Raw genomic sequence first — 17,578 nt, forward strand, 5'->3', positions numbered from 1 at the left:
CTGTCCAGATCCTTCTGTATCTTAAGCCTGTCTTCTGGAGTGTTGGCTATTCCTGCCAGCTTGGTGTCGTCTGCAAATTTGATGAGTTCCCCATCTATCCCCTCATCCAAATCGTTGATGAAGATGTTGAAGAGCACTGGGCCCAGAACAGAGCCTTGGGGCACCCCACTACACACTTCCCTCCATGTAGATGTGGTTCTATTGAGGACCACTCGCTGAGTACGGCCGGTCAGCCAGCTAATTGTGTGATCTTTTTTGGCACAGTTGTTAAGCAAATCACTGCAGGTGAATCACATGGTCATTATGCAAATCCAGCTTCCCCATTGACCCTTGCTTGTGGGAAGCTGGCTGAGAAGGTTGCAGCTGGTCGCCACATGATTTTGGGATGCTGCAACCATTGTAAATACATTTGCCAAATACCCAAATTTCGATCACATCTGTGGGAATGCTGCAACAGTCATACCTGCGAGGACTGGTTGTAAGTCGCTTTTTCAGTGCACTTTTAATTGTGAACCATTTGCTAAACTAACGGTGGTAACTCGAGGACCTCCTGTAGCGATATAATGAGTGATATCCAATAGCATAAAGAAATTGATTTCATAACCTATTCCAAATTGTAAAGCTAGGTTTCACCTAGGAAAGATTTGAACTACAGTTTGAAATTACATTAAGATACTGGCTTTTTCAGAAAGAAGTAATTACACTTTCCTAATTTGGATAGCATTGAAACTATAGTTAATTTGAAGGGGGGTTGGTTGGTGGTCATTTTAGTTGGCTTTGGTTAAATTGCTTGCACTGCTAAAAAACCTGGATATATGGCAAATGTTTTATGTAAATGGACATATGATCATCCAAAGATCATCACTGAAGACACTGAGTCATATGTGTCCTGTCTCTGTTTTCTTATTGCTAATGGCAGCTGCCTGATATAATTAGCTGGATGGGTAGGCTTTTCAGAAGAAAGCCAATATATTCTTTGCCTGTTTTTTTAGGTTGCAGTTGCTCCTTGGTGGCTGCCAGTTAAAGGAGCAAACTGGAAGCACCCAGAAGGCCCTGATTCTGATATCTTAAAGAGGTGAGCCCCAAATGGTATCAAGCTTCAACTGGTATTTTGCTGAAAATGCACCAGAATCGCTGAGAGATATTTTATTACTCTGAATTAATCATCACTGCACAAATAAGTTGATGTTGTCAGAATAAAGGAACCTATCATAGATCAGATTTTATTTGGGGGCGGGGGGCAGGAGATTTCTTGGTAGTAATTCTTGTTAGATTGCCAATGCAATCCTAGGCGACATTAATAGAGGGACAGACTCAAGTATTAGTACCACTTTATAAAGCCTTAGTAAGACCACACTTGGAATATTGCATTCAGTTTTGATGCCACAATATAAAAAAGATGTTGAGATTCTGGAAAGAGTGCAGAGAAGAGCAACAAGAATGATTAGGAGACTGGAGACTAGAAGATTTGAAGAACATGGTAGCAATTAGGTATGTCTAGTCTAGTGAAAAGAAGGACTAGGGGAGACATGATAGCAGTGTTCAGTATTTGAAAGGCTGCCACAAAGATGAAGGGTTAGGGTTAGGGTTTTTCAAAGCACGAGAAGGCAAGACAAGAAACAATGGATGGAAACTAAACAAGGAGAGAAGCAACCTAGAACTAAGGAGAAATTTCCTAACAGTGAAAACAATTAACCAGTGAATGGCTTGTCTTCAGAAATTGTGGGTGCTCCATCACTGGAAGCTTTCAAGAAGAGACTGGACAGCCATTTGTCTGAAATGGTATGGGGTCTCCTGCTTGAGCAGGGGGCTGGACTAGAAGACCTCCAAGTCCCTTCCAACTCTGTTATTCTATGAGAACCCCAAAGCTTATCATTGGCTGGGATGAATACCAGATGACTTTTTAAAGGTCATTGATTTCTTGAGATATGCTACATCCTTGGTACATTTTCTATGAAAGGGAAGGTTCTATAACTTGCTAATCACTAAGAAGATGAATGTTTTGGTGTTGGATGATGTACTAAGTGTCTATTCATATGTAAATGTATCTACTCATACATTTCTGTCCTATATCTGATAATTGTGGTTTTGCTTGCTTGCTTGCTTCTCATGACAGTTTCAGTAGCTAAATACAAAACATACACATGTATTGATTAAGATGATTGCAAGGATACAGGTAGTCATTGGTTTATGATAGCACTTGGGATCAGAACTGCCATTGCTAAGCGACATGATTGTAAAGCACAACATCACATGACTGCACCTGTTAGTGACTACAGTTCCTGAAGTCCCAATTGCTATCATTAGGACTGCACGTGTCATTAAGCAAGGACCTCACGTGATTGCAATTTCCAAGTTCCTGCTGTCTTTCCCTTTGACTGCAGCAAATGTTGGAAATCATAGTCATGTGACCATGACTTGATGTGACATCATAATTGCAAGGCAGGCACTGGGTGCCTGGATCATGTGATCATGGGGACACTGTGACAGCCAAAACTCCAAGGACTGGTCATAACTATCCCCATTCAGTGTCATCACAAATTTGAACAGTCACTGAAAGAGTGGTCATAACCCAAGGAATACCTGTATGCACATTTCAAATTTTGGGAAGGTTGTTTTTCCCCCTTTCATTACAATTTTAAGTTAGATGTTAGCTATTGTATATACTTTGTTTCTAATGAATTATATTATCACATCTCAAGTATAAATTTTATTTCATTTATATTATCGAATCACAGAAAACCACAGTATATAATTTTTATATTTTAGAGCAGGCTTTTATGTAATATTTACTGTGATTTTTATTATTGCCTGTTCACCGCCCTGAGTCCCGTAAGGGAGATAGGGCGGTATATAAATTTAAATAATAATAATAAAAAAATAATAAAAAATAATAAAAAAACTAAAACTATTTTGTAAAAAAAAATAAAAGGTTGAAAGGTTACAAATATGTGTGCATTTGTTTATGAAAATTGATTTGCTCCCCAACTTCAGTATCTCCTTTTTATTAAAATAAAGCAGAGCCTTTAATATGAAACCCTCATTTTACCCCCTGGATTTATTTTGGACAAAACTAAAAGTAGTGAAATGGCCTTCATAGTCTATCATTACATAGTACTAATCAGTTTCTGCCCCTCAGGGCTGATAAAAGCATTTGGCTTTTTTCCCCCCCACCAAATCTTTTATGACAAGAACCATATCATGATAATACCATTTTCAGTGTACTTCCCTTATTTAGTCTCCAATGGGAAAGAATGAGAATGAACTGATTGCAAAAATAGAAGCATCCATTGTCATCAGGGAATTAAAGGGGAAAGAAAGAAAGGTCAAAATCAGTTCTAAATAAGTGTTCTAGATATCTGCTCTCTTTAACCTTAATGCTATGTGAAAGTTTATCTTCCTGATCTAGGTCATGACACCGAATTATTAATCTAAGTGTTCCAGACTGGCATTCTGAAATGAGGACACTTAAGAAGAAGAGGGTATATTCTACTGTGCTTAGAGCAATGAATTCTCATTTCATACAATGTGGGGATGAAACGAGGGGTCCGGGTCCAGGGCTGGAGAAGGCAGATGGGAAAGAAGGTTGTGAGTAGCAGAACTTTGGAGAGAGGTGAGAAAGAAGAGTGTAGGCATTAGGGAAAACAACACTACAACAGTAACTCGATGTCTGTGAAGGTTCTCAGTCATCTGGGTCACAGTTGTCCCTAAACGCAACTGTTTTCAAAAGGCAACTAGACTTTCTTGCTTTTTTTCCTTAGAAAACATTTAACTTCTCATCCAAGAAGCTTCTTCAGTTCCAACTGACTGGTGGCGAATGGAAGGACACCAGAGAATTGCAAAGAATATAAAACCTTCCATTTCCCACCAATCACTTAGAACTGAAGAAGCTACTTGGATGAGAAGCGAAATGTTTTCAAAGGGAAAAAAAAGTACAGTTGCCTTTTGAAAGAAAACCACCACCTTTGGGTCTACAGTAGCTTGTCAATTATAGCTAGACTACAGGGAAGAGTTGTATGTGTTTGACTTGACCAGTTTCAAGACTTTGGTATTGTTAAATAATGATTTGTTTGGTAGCTTTAATATGTGAGTGAAACGATGACCCTGAAGTTCATCTTAAATTTGAAGAGCATTCCAGCATCTATTTGGACATTCAAAAAAAAGTTCCCGTGATGGAGTAACATCAAAAATTAACTACGTATTTTCTTCTCTTTGCAACTTTTTGTTAAGAGTTGATTCATCAACTCTTCATTCTTCATTAGGGCACAATTTTTCAGGGCCTTGTATTCTATAGTAACTTCTTGTTGCCATCTGGGCATGTTAGCCTGTACAGTCACTGGGGTTATGGGAACATATGTACTGTAGTAAATTGAAAAAAAATGCCTAAAATGTCTGTGCATTTTTATGCCTTTTTACAGGGCTGAAGCAGGTGAATGCTAAGTCTGGGTCTCTTAATTAGGTACTTGGATTTAGCGTGATTTACTGAGATGCTCATTGCATATTTGGTTATCATTGGTTGACTGGTTATTGCAGCTTGATTCCCTGTAAAGGAAATGATTCTATGCTAAGCACAGACATAGCAGAATTCAGTGTATCATATATACCCTGTGTAATGTCATGCTTGAATGGGATCAAGTAAGACATTAAATTATAGGTGTCTCTTTCAGAGGTAGTGGACAAATGCACGTTAGACTGATCAGAGTCAAACACTGAAACTAAGACAAAAAGGGACAAGGTTAAATGATGGGTAAGAATGGTATATATCAGTGGTGGCGAACCTATGGCACACGTGCCAGAGGTGGTACGCAGAGCCCTCCCTGTGGGCACGTGCCATCGCCCCAGCACACGTGGTCTCTAAAAGTTCGCCATCACTGGCCTAAGGCCACCCGGCTTGGAGCCGCCATTGGGGAGCCCACCATCCCACCCACCAGAGACCCCCTGGATCTCCCTCAACCCTGCCCGGCTCCCACAGGTGTCCCCCCCATAAGCAATCAAAGTTGCCACGCCCACCCAGGCCATGCCCACCCAGTCTGCCATGACTACTGCAGCCACACCCATCCAGTGGCCATGCCCACCCTGTCTGCCACGCCCACTGTAGCTGCGCCGCCAAGTGGGCCACACCCACCTGGCGATACATAAGTGGGTTTGGGGTTGCAGTTTGGGCACTCGGTCTCTAAAAGGTTCACCATCACTGGTATATGTGTTAGCCCAACAAGGTACACTAGTGACTAGACCAAAAAACCAATGCTATGTAGTCAGAACTACTACATGGTCCTGCTCAACCTTAACTCTTATCCGTATCCTTATCCTTATCCGTATCTGTATCCTTACCCTTACATTTACCATCTTTCCTCTTGTCTTCAAGGCCGTGCCAAAACCTTCTAAATATGTGAACCTGACGTTCATTTCTGATTAATAAATTACACTATGAACATGATTTCTGAAAAGCTTTCTCAGCATTACTCCCTTTCAATAGTTTAAATTAGAACTGAATAAAGACTTCTTGCAGCACCATAGTAATTGTCTGCAGTCTCATCTTAGAGATACAGTAATACATTGTAAGGCACAGAAGCCCTTGCAACAGCCCCAATAACTGAAGACTGTCCAGAATGTAGTAATCTACCTACTCACTTGTACCCCCTGTTAAGATTTAATAGTCAGCATAATCTCTTAATTGATTAAGTTTAGCAATAGACTGAACCCTAGACTATTGTGTCTGATTCTAAGCAGTCCATTATAGGTGGGATAGTGATAAATTAGAATATATCCAGAAAAGAGCATCTAGGAAGATAAGGAGTTTAGAAAGAAAAACATCATGAAGAAATTACAGTTGAATGAGTAGGATGTTCAACCTAGAGAAGAGAATGCTGTGTGGAGATTTGATAGCTTTTTTTAAGAATTTAAAGAACTGTCTGCAGCGAGCCTGTTATATGCACAAAGGTGGAAACTTTCTGAAATTCCCACAATGGAGGAATGGTTCATGAAGATGATAAAACTTGCAGAAATGGCAAAGTTTACTTGTTTGATTAGAGAGAAGACAACAAACACATTTATTAGTGAGTGGAAACTCTTTATGGCCTTTTTGCTGAGGTCCATTCTAATAACTGTAGTGATTTTTATTGGTATATAGTAGTTTAGTTTTGAGTATCCTGTGGATAGAAAACCTAGGCATCGATGTAAATAGAGAGGCACAGCATAAAAACAAGACAGGAAAGGCTATTGCTACGCCACAAAATAGGAGGAATCATGAAAACCTCTTATCAGGCCTCAGAGTTGCCTAATGGAGAAAATATTAGGTTACAGTGTCCTTGTAAAATACGTGTTGCTAGGTTTGCTAATTATGAAAATACAGTTGCTATCTGTCATGTGAGATATTAGGGTATAGTGCTTCATTTAATGATTTGGGTAGGACTAGCTGTGCCACAAGCAAAACACATGTGATTGGGCCCTATTTGTCCATGCTTTGTATTATAACATTATCAATACTTGAATAAAAGCACTGGTATTTCACAAGAGGAAAAATAAATGTGACGCTCTCATTCAAAGAGCATGAGTTGGTATTTCTTTCATATCCTATTTTGTTTAATCTTTGTTGCTGACCAAAAATGTGTGTGCGTGTGAACACGCATATGTCAGTGGTGCTTGATTTTAAGATAACGAAGTGCTAAAGAAATTCTGAGGGATTTTTATAATTCTTTGTGGTCATTGTTCATACCGTTGTCAGCCAAGTTACACAATAGCATTTTGGCACTCTGGTAGAGGCATACAGAATAAATCCTCTGCTGGAGTACATTCCCTTCCTACCAATATTAACTGGAGTGGAAAGGGACATGTGTCCTTGGCTAGCTAGAGAAAGAATGAGAGGATTCCTGACAGGTTCATATGTCATTCTATGTACTGAAAGATACAGCACTGGTCCAGTTTGGAAAACTGATCAGAAGCTATACTTCCTCATTTTAATCTTCTGACACAACACTCCAGTTTTATTTGCAATGTTGTATGCCATCTTTCAAAAGCAGGTTTAGTTGTGGATGTTGTGCAAAAGAATAACAAAAACAGTTGGGGGGGACCTTGGAGGTCTTCTAGTCCAACCCCCTGCTCAAGCAAGAAACCCTTTACCATTTCAGACAGAATGTTGTCCAATCTTTTTTTAAAAACTCCAATGTTAGAGCACTTTTGCAGGCAAGACGTAAGCAGGCTGCTCAAAAGCCTGAATCACACTATTAAAGGCATCATGTGTATTGCTAAATCTGTATGACATTTGGTAGTCAATTAATTTCATTTTCTTTGCAAATGCATACAATTAATACTATCCTTTCATTTGTTATTTCCGGTCTCTTTTGTCACATGCTTTCCTAAGCTGAACTTCCTTCTTTCCTTTCTTTTGCTTTCATCATTTCTGAGTTTTGTTTTTAAAGTTGTATCCATTAATTGGATTAAAGCTAACTTTAAGAGTAAATATCAGTGTTGTGCCTTTGTTAATTCTGAGGTCTGGTAAGACATTCTAACCCCTTCCTTATGCAGGATCTTAAAAAGTTGCCAACCCTCTTTTGTTTTCCTTGTTTTACCATTTGCTTTGTTTGTTTATCTCTCAGGCTGGACCATCCAGTTCTTCATGTTTCTTGGAACGATGCTGTGGCCTTTTGTGCTTGGGCAGGAAAACGGTTACCAACTGAAGCCGAATGGGAATATAGCTGCCGGGGAGGTCTTGAAAACAGGTACTCATCATTATTTTGTAATTTTCCAGAAAAATAAATTAAGCAAAGAAACTAAGTATATCTTCTAGCTAGTTTCTAAACTGAAAAACCACTTTTTCACAGAGGCTATTTAAGTTAATGCAGAGTCAATGGTATTGAATTTAATGCTGTGTTATAAAACTACTGTAGAAGGGCAAGCTGCTAATATTTATATCTTAAGTGTGTATGTCAGCTTTCTCTCTCTCTCTCTTTCTTGATATGCCATTAGTAATTTTATTTTTTTTATAGTAATATTATTAAACATTACAATTGCACAACTGCATTCCTTAACTTTTGCCTATGCTTCTTTTGACAGACTTTTTCCCTGGGGAAACAAACTTCATCCAAATGGTCAGCACTATGCAAATATTTGGCAGGGAGAATTCCCTAGAAGCAATACAGAGGAAGATGGCTACAAAGGCACTGCATCTGTAAGTTAGTGATGCGATAACACAGGGCTGTCAAACCCAATTTCATTGAGGGACGCATCAGGGTTGTGGTTGACCCTGGGGGGGCTGGGAGGGTATAGTGTGGGTGGGCATGGCCAAAGTGGGCGTGGCCAGCTCAACATTGCTCTTGTCGGGCGGGACTAGGGGGGATCCACTGTCTCCATCCGAGGAAGGCGAGACCAGGGCAAGCACTATACCCTTGTCCACCAGAGGAGCCTTGCTGTCCTTCTCAGGACATGCAGAGGACCTCCAGTGATGCAGGCTGCCCGGAGCCCTGGGAAGTGGAGGGCAAGCACCCAGTCCAGCCTTTCCCAAGGGGGTGCCCGGCTGCACTTACCTCCTCCTCAAGGCTGCTGCTGATTGGGCTCACTCTCCTTGGCCAAGTTGCTCATGGTGTGTGCGGGAGGACAAAATGTGTGGGTCAGAAGGAGGCCCACTCCCTCTCCCTGCAAGGAGACCCAGCTTTGTAACCAAAGCATCCTCAGCAATAGGATGGAGGACCACCAGGAGAGATCAGGAGGAGGAGACAAGGGGATGGCGAAAGGGCAGCAAGGCTGCTTGCGGCCAAGTGCTAAGGCAGGACTTCCCTCAGACCATCCTTCCTCTCATTATAATCTTCCTCCCTCCCTCCCCCCTCCCCCCTCTTCTTCTTTTTCATTCCCTCTTCATTCTCCTTTCCTTCTTCCTTCCCCTCTTTCCTTCTTTTTGTTTGTCTTTCCTCTTTCCCTTTCTCCTTTCCTGTCCCTTCTTGGATGCTCAAATGCAAAAGGGGAAATATTTCTCGATGCCTCCTTGCCTTGTGATCACTTAAAAGACTGAGAACAAACCAGGCTCAGTTTATCCCATGCTTGCATTTAGTGGGGGCGTCCACAGACAACAGTACAGCAAAACTGTCAAAATGGTGGCTGTGATGGTTGATCAGAGCTTCTCTGTTTTTTATATGCAACAGCTTTAGCATTTCGGAACAGAGGTAAGTTAGTTGCTTTTCTATTAATACATAATCCTTAAAAGAGCTATTCTGCAGGGACCCTGCTGTGGTCTAATTCAGACTGGAAATATAGCAAAGGAAAATATTTTCCCCCACTCTGTTTTGTCCTGTTTTTCCCACTGGAAATGGCTGTTTGCAACACACAATGAGGGGATACTTTCCTAAGAGTTCACAATTCAAGAATATCAATGTTAACTTGGATTGCCAATAAAATCCTGTCTGTGACAAAAGAGAATACAAAATTGCTTTCTCCTTTGAGCCCAAATCTCAATGATCCAGGATTGAAGCAGAACTCCTTCTTTCCTCCCTCCCTCCCTCCCTTTCCTTCCTCCGTTCCTTCTTTTCCCTCCCCCTATTCGTTCCTTTATTCCTTCCTCCCTCCCTCCCTTTTTTCCTCTGTTCCTTCTTCCATTCCTTCCTGTTTGTTCTTGTTCCTTCCTCCCTCCCTTTTTTCTCTCTCACCCTCTTCCTTCCTCCTTTTCCCTCCCTCCCTCCCTCCCTCCTTCCTTCCTTCCTTCCTTCCTTCTCCTTCTCATCTCTTTCCTTCCTCCATGCTCAGGAAGGCGTGATGGGAGGGGGAGAGATTGTCAGCGCTGCCGGTGTCCCCACCGATGGGGACAGGGCCGGTCCCGGTGAAAGGGAAGCCTCGTGGCTCCGGGGCTAGGTCAGCGAGCGAGCTATGGAGGTGCTGGCGGGAGGAAGGGGTGGCACTAATCTACAACCTGGTTGTGTCCATCAAAGCCAGAACGCGTCAGCCTTAGATCCATGGGGCAGCCCTGGAACCAGTGAGGAGCTGCCCCACCTCCTCTGCCCTGCCCCCATGGTGTGCGCACAGGAGAGGCCAGTGGCGGCATCCTGGGTGAAGTCAGCCTGTGGGGCAAGACAGCCGGCAGGTATGCCGGACTCTGCGCGCGCGTTCAGAGGGTGGGGTGGGGGTACCCATCGCTGGTTCCAGGGCTGCCTCGTGGATCTAAGGCTGAGCACATTCTGGCTTTGATGGATGCAATCAGGTTGTAGATCAGTACCTGGTCAACTTGGGCCGGGCCGAGGTGCTGCGGGCCAGTCCTTCACTGTTTCCAGAGCAGGTCCCTAGGACAGACGGTGGGCCGGATCCGGCCTGCGGGCCTTGTGTTTGATATGTCTGTGATAACAGAATAATAGAATTGGAAGAGACCTTGGGGTCTGTCTGTAAAACATGAGAATTTAGGAAATACGTTAAGGGAAGATTTGTTTTTTTCTAGTAATGAGAAAACTGCAACATAGATCATCATCATTTAGAACAGAACAATTACAAAGCAATATGGTACAGATGAATTCTTCTTTCAGTAAATCCATTGGTTACTAATAGGATAAATAATTAATTTTTCTGCAGCATTAACCACTTTTTTTTCTGAGGCAGGTAACAGCATTTCCTCCAAATGGTTATGGCTTGTACAACATTGTGGGAAATGCCTGGGAGTGGACATCAAATTGGTGGGAAATTAATCATTCTGCAGATGAAACATACAGCCCGGTGAGTATCTTCATCTGCTGACCTGCTCCTTTTCTAACTAAATTCCTAGTTCACGTTGTAGAATTTGATACACTGCATGGTTGATACAGAGCAGCTTAATTAAATGTATATTCCAGCTAAGGTGTTATTGACTTAGACTTGCAAGAGTAGTACCCATTTTCCAACAGAAATGTAGCTGTATTTACAAACTACTTTTATGTATTTTGAGATGAAGCTGAGTGAATGTTATGTACAATGGAATGTTTTGTAGGGTTGACGGGGATTATTTTTCTCCAAAATAATGATGACAAAATGTGAAAATAGACAATTATTCCTAGCTGGATAGAAGTGCTATGAGTTGATGTCTGTGGCCTAGAACAATTAGGCACATGAGAGAATTGTGCACAGTTCCTTCATGTTGCTGACTTAATTTTTTGCTTTCAACAGATTTATGGCTGTAAAACTATAAATCTTCTAATAAAGTTACACAATGATTTTTTTCTTGGGGGGAGTATAAGCATTAATAGCAAACCACCATGTCTTTGCTTCTTTAGACTTGAGATAACAATAGCAATAGCACTTAGAGTTATATACCGCTTCCAAGTGCTTTACAGCCCTCTCTAAGCAGTTTACAGAGTCAGCCTATTGCCCCCAACAATCTGGGTCCTCATTAAATCGACCTCGGAAGGATGGAAGGCTGAGTCAACCTTGAGCCGGTCAGGATCGAACTTCTGGCAGTCAGCAGAATTAGCCTGCAATACTGCATTCTAACCACTATGCTGTCAGGGCTCATGTGCTCAGTTTCTATTTTTGAAAAGAAAAAATATAAAATACCTACTGCAGTCAAATGCCATTCAACTTTGTACTTCCTTTAACTTGTTTGTGTGCATGTATGTTACCTCTGTGAAGTTAAATATAAGTACCACAAAATTATTCTTCAGTTATTTAGCTTTCGCAATCCTCGATTTGAGTATCTCTGGGCCAGGCATGTTGAAGATTTCTTTTAAATGTATGAAGCTGTTTTGTGGTAAAAAAAAATTGTTGGTTCATATAGTGGCTAGATACTGCAATGATGCCTAATCTGATTACAACAATTTTTCAGTCTCCAGAATAGAATCAAAACCTGTTAATCTTCTTGCATTGTTTGAATGCAAGGGGTGGGGTTTGGTTTGTCAAATGCCCTTAAATACATTAAGTCAGAAGCCCCCAACCTTTTAGGCACCAGGGACCGGTTCTGTGAGGAGAGATTTTTCCGCAGACCGGAGGGGATGTGGTTTTATATACTGCCTACATCGCATGGATGAGGCTTCGCTTGTTTGCATGGCCCGGTTTCTGGCATGCCGCGGCCTGGTGCCAGTCCATGGACCGGGGATTGGGGACATCTGCATTAAGCCATGTGTAATCAAGTCTCCAGTATAGAATTATCACCTGTTAACTGAAGACTCTGATGTTGGAGGGTGAGCTACCTAAAGAAATTACATGGGCAGATGAATTGACCTAGGGCAGGGATAGGCAACGTTGGCTCTTTTATGACTCGTGGACTTCAACTCCCAGAATTCCCGAGCCTACCCCTGACCTAGGGGACTTATATTTATATTGTAATATGCAAGGAACTTTATTGTTTGAGTGTTTCTGAGAAGTAATAAAAAACTAGAATCTGGGATCGAGAAAAAATAAAAGAAAAAGAAAAATAAGGCTGGACTTTGGAAAATGAAACATTGAAAAGGAACATAAGCAGATAACCCTTACTTAAATTTCAAGACCATCAAACTATTTTACCTACTTCACTGTTTTTCTAAGATGTCTATCAAAAAATCGCAATATTTATTATATGCGTAATTGTAAGCTAGAGAAGTTTCAAATGATAAGAAGGATATAAATCTCAGTCTACTGTAAAAATCTATGAGTTTATCTGAATTGTTCATCAGTGAAAGTATTGAGAAAACTTAATTTTTTCCAAAAATAACACATCTTTTTCATCATTGCTGTCTAGAAGATATTGAAAGGTGTTATGAACCTAGCAGTTATAAATATAATACTATAAATCCTGCATATATGCTTGAAAAGAGCTCAATTCAGCTTATTACCAAATAGGCATGCAAAGAATGACAACTTTAAGAGAACAATTGTGGTGATTATTTCTTTTTTGTAATGTTTATTGAAGGTTAAAAATACAAAGATGATAAACTAACACAAACTAAGAAAAATACAGAAGAAGGGGGAAAAAGGAAGAAAAATGTCTAAAAGAAGAAAAGGAATATACTATATATGTATATATAAATTGCTTCCTCTTTGTCAAGACAAGTACAAATGTTTTCATAACTAATTGTTCAAGGGTTGATTTTCAGTCAGTGAAGACAATATATAAGGATAGTTTTGTCCCTGTATCTATTTTTATTAGTAATTTTAAGATGGCACACTGCCCTCTCTAAATCCTGCTTACTCATCAGTTAGGAATTTCTCCTGGGTCCAACCTACACAGTAACTTAAAATAGAGGAAACTAACTTAATTTACCAGACTGTTACTAGTAACGGTCCCTGACTTGTGGGCTAGAAGGTGTTGCATTCCATGGTATGACCATGGAACAGCCAACGGCTCTCACGGGACGAATAGTTTTGATTCCCCTTATGCTACCCCCTCCCCCATATCCCACACCGCAGCTCCCTCCCATTGTTGTGTATGGCAGATTGGCATCTGGCGAAGCATGGCTGGCACAACAGCATGGCAATCCTGACAATTGTGCTGTGGCCATTCTTAGAGCAGTTACAGATGCTGTTTTTCAAATGCCTCAGAAACTAGTATGATTCTGATGGAGGCAAGAGTTCGTGTTTGCCAATTCTCTTACTGGCTTAAGCTTTAATTTTCCAGTGGTTCACTGTCTCCATTAATTCTCCTTGCTGGCTTTTTATCAAGGTGGAAAGAAAAATAATTTCAACTGACCATTGTTATTGTGGGCTTTCTATCTACTTTTTATTGATATATTTATTGTCTGTGGAGATTCTCAGTCACCCAGTTCATGGTTGTCCCAAAGGTGCTTTTTCAAGAGGCAATTGGACTTTCTTGTTTTTCTTTGAAGACGTTTCGTTTCTCATCCAAGAAGCCTTTTCAGCTCTGCCTGGATGGTGGGGAATGGAAGGATTTATACTTCTTGCAGACAGCTAGTCATTTGCATTCTTTTAGAGAGTCACTGAGGCCCCCTGGAAGTTTATCTGTGTTGTCAGGGTCACCTGAGTAGTGCGAATGGGTGTGAAGCCTTCTTAAAATTGCTGAAAGGACTGTGTTGTAGACTGAAGATAGATGATGTCATATCCCTCCCCCTCTGTTGAGAGAGAGCTGTTCAATTATGACATAGATGGCCTCTTTGACCCCTCCATCGGTCCTCTCTGTCTAAAACATGGACTTTGCTGTCTTTGAAAGAATGGCCTTTGTCTTTTACAATAAATTGCTGAATCTGGTCCTGATGGGTTTGTTCTCCTATGTTGTGCTATGTGTTTATGAAGTGGTTGTTTTGTTTCACCAATGTATAAATCTGCACACGGTTCACTGCATTGTACTGCATATAGCACGTTACTCAGTTGTGTCTGGGTGTTTTATCCTTTTGGTGGACAAGCTTCTGCCTTAGTGTATTCTTGGGCTTAAAGTATGCACATATGTTGTGTTGGCTGAAGATCCTCCTGAGCTTTTCAGATATTCCTGCAACATATGGAATGACAACATTGCTTTGTTTATTGTTCTCTTCTTCGTCTGTTACGAAGGAGCTCCTGCTGGGTCTTTTGGGGGATTTGATGAAGGGCACTTGGGATAGCCACACATTCTCAGGGCTTTGTTAATGTGTTTTAGGTTTTTTTTTCTTTCCCATTTTTGCTGGTAGGCAAGTCTTCAGTTTGGTGTGCTCCAGTGTGTGGTGAGAATGAAAACGAAAATGATCTTTGGGGGGGGTCTATAAACTTCAGTGTTAAGACTTCTGTCTTCCTTGATGTGTACTGCACAGTCCAGGAAGGCTAGACTATTTTCCTTAACATCATCCCATGTGAATTTGATTTATCTGTCCACAGAGTTGATATGTTTGGTGAATGCTTCCAGTTTCTGGGTTTTGATCTTGACCCGAGCGTCATCCAAATACCTATACCGGTGAATTTCTGTGAAGGAGTTTAGGGCTTTGGTTTCTATCTCTTCCATGTACAGATTGGCCACGAGGCGCAACTGTGTTTTTGTCTGTAGAAACCTTTATTGTATTTAAAATAGGTAGTGGTCAGGCAGAGGTTCAGCATGGCAGATATGTGTGCTCTGGGCTGAGGTTGGTTTTGTCACCCAGGGTGCTATCTTATAGCAGTTGTTTTTTTCACTACTGTGACAGATTCAGTTGTTGGAATGCAGGTGAAGAGGAAAGTCACATCATAGGAAACCATGGTCTCATCTGGGCCCAGTTTTAGTTTCCAAACCTTGCTGGCAAAGTCCTGTGAATTGTTGATGTGATGGATGGTGTTGCCAACTAGAGGAGCTAATAAGGTGGTTAGATGTTTTGCAGTGTTGTAGGTGACAGAGTTGATGCTGCTGACAATTGGTCTGAATGGCGTTCCCTCTTTGTGGATTTTGGGGAGTCCATATATGCATGGGGTGACTTCCCCAGGGTAAAGACGGTAGTGTTGTGGCTTGTCAATGGCATTGTCCTTCAGTAGTTGTCGCAAGAAGTCAATGACCTCTTTCTTGTAACTGCTGGTGGGATCTCTCTTCAGAATCTCATACGTAGCAGTGTCCTTCCGAAGACTGTTCACCTTGGCCTTGTAGTCATGTGTTCAGGATGACTGTGATGTATTTATTCAATTTCTATAACCACCCAACTCTGGGTGGCTTACAATTCTTTACTTGAGTGCTTGTTAGATCTGGAAGCCCTCTTCTCTCTCTCTCTCTCTCTCTCTTTCTCTCCCTCCTTCTCCTTCTTTCCTTCCCTCCCTCCCTCCCCCTCCCCTCCCCCTCTCCCTCTCTCCCTCTCCCTCTCTCACAAAAAAAGAACTGCCTGTAAAATAGAATGACTGTCTCTCTGGAAGGAACTCCCTGCCAGTTTCTTCCAAGGGCTAAATTTGAAAGAGGCTTCATTATTCTGTTTCATCGATTTAGTAAAATCTTGAGGTCGAGTATTAGAGTTTTTTGTGGTAAGTTAAATTCAACGTCCCGTCGTCCAAATCCTTCTAACAGTATTCAACAGGTGTATAGAAAATACCCAAAAGGTCCTCCGTCTACCAATTAGTGACACCTTTCGACGTACTCCAACGAAATCGATCCGGAAACCAAACAAAACTGTTTGTCGCTTCTCTGGCTCAAAACTCATGTGATTTTTTTTCACGCACTTCTCTCAGATTTGAATGGTACGGTTTTGGTTTGCATGCTGTTTTGGAAATTTTGTGATTTACTCAATAAAACATGATGAAATAAACCATTGGCAATTTTCTCCAGTGAAATAAGAGTCTTTTCTCTCCAGGATTCTATTAACCATGTAGGGGGCATTTCAAAACAGCAAGCTTAAGTAACTGGCAAAATGGGGGCTGCTTGTTTAATTAGGTATTGAATGAAAAATGCAGTCACTGCTTATTTTGTGTTTGTTGTTTAGACCTCCAAAGCACCATGATTTTGTGCCAGTCACTTTCTCTCAGCCCAAGTCACCTCACTGAGTTGTTGTTCTGGGGAGGATAAGAAGAGGAAGGAGTATTGTGTGTGTTTGCTGCTCTGAGTCATTTATAAAGATAATTAAGGCAGGACATAAAATAAAGAAATCAATTCTTCTGAGGTAGTAAATACAAATTCTTCCAGATTGCACAAACAAACAAGCAGAATGTTTTGTTACTGCAATTAAGGCTTCTGTTAAGTAAGATTTCTCTCTCTTTTTGTAATAGCTTCTATTTTTATGCTATGGTTAGTGTATCAGTTTGAGATTAGAATTTAAAGTACTTGTGTTCATTTGCATTTTCTGAAACAGACACTTTGCCTTTATGCAGATGTGTGAGTATAATAAATGTGGGCACTATGCAAATGCAGGCATATCTTTCCAAATCTTCTATACATTCAAAGATATCTTCTACTTGTAGATACTTGATTTCTCATTAATACTATTTCTTTTGCAACTTTTTTTTCATTTCCTTCTATCGGAAGCTTTCCTAAGCCACTATGCTCCCTTCAGGATACTTGGCAATGCTTCAGCATCATATTAGGAAATATTTCCCTTAAAAACTCTATCGAGACCTGTTAGAATCTGAAAAGGACTTAATATTTCAGAATAGATGATTGATCTTTAACTGAGTTATAATCTATAGGTTGATAACATCTTTACGTTTAGTGATTTAGTGATTTCTAACCGTTAATGTTGATAGTCATGATTTGTTGAGATTTTATTATTCATGTTTATTTAAATAGATGAATTTATTTGTTTATTAATTGTTAGTAATATGGTTATAGTTAATTCTATTTTAAAAATGGTTAAGTATGATATTTACTTACTATTATGATCCGGACGGTAGCTTGTTTGTTAAAATATGTGATTGTACCTATCCTTATTCCATCCTAAATCCCCTATCCCCTTCCCCCCATCCCCTTCCCCTCCCATACCCGTATTGTTCCTATTTTTTCCTTATTCATATTAACTCAATAAAATATGTAAAGGAGGAAATATTTCCCTTGTCTAATGAGGTATCTGTTGTGACAAGACTTAGCACCAATACTATTCAGACTTTTCTTGGCTTGTGTATAGACAAATTCAAGAGAGATGGCGAATTGATAAAAAAACTGCTTCTTTTATGGAAAATGGGAATTTTTTGAAACAAGTAAGGGATGATACTAAAGGACATATTAGAAGGATATATAATGTTTTACTAGAATTGGATTCAGAAACTGAGTTAGTTAAAGATTGTATGATTAAAT

General features: G+C 40.5%; 1 protein-coding gene across 1 annotated transcript in view; it reads left to right on the top strand.

Annotated features, from left to right (window-relative positions):
• SUMF1 (sulfatase modifying factor 1) overlaps nucleotides 1-17,578 on the top strand; it is a 57,808-nt gene that overhangs the window by 28,231 nt on the left and 11,999 nt on the right. Inside the window, exons 3-6 of the mRNA XM_015825643.1 lie at nucleotides 993-1,075; nucleotides 7,596-7,718; nucleotides 8,053-8,167; nucleotides 10,573-10,686. Of these exons, the coding sequence (XP_015681129.1) occupies nucleotides 993-1,075; nucleotides 7,596-7,718; nucleotides 8,053-8,167; nucleotides 10,573-10,686 (435 nt within the window). The remainder of the gene's footprint in view (nucleotides 1-992; nucleotides 1,076-7,595; nucleotides 7,719-8,052; nucleotides 8,168-10,572; nucleotides 10,687-17,578) is intronic.

Source organism: Protobothrops mucrosquamatus, unplaced genomic scaffold (assembly GCF_001527695.2).
Source record: "Protobothrops mucrosquamatus isolate PMUCROS unplaced genomic scaffold, P.Mucros_1.0 scaffold2734, whole genome shotgun sequence".
Taxonomy (NCBI): domain Eukaryota; kingdom Metazoa; phylum Chordata; class Lepidosauria; order Squamata; family Viperidae; genus Protobothrops; species Protobothrops mucrosquamatus.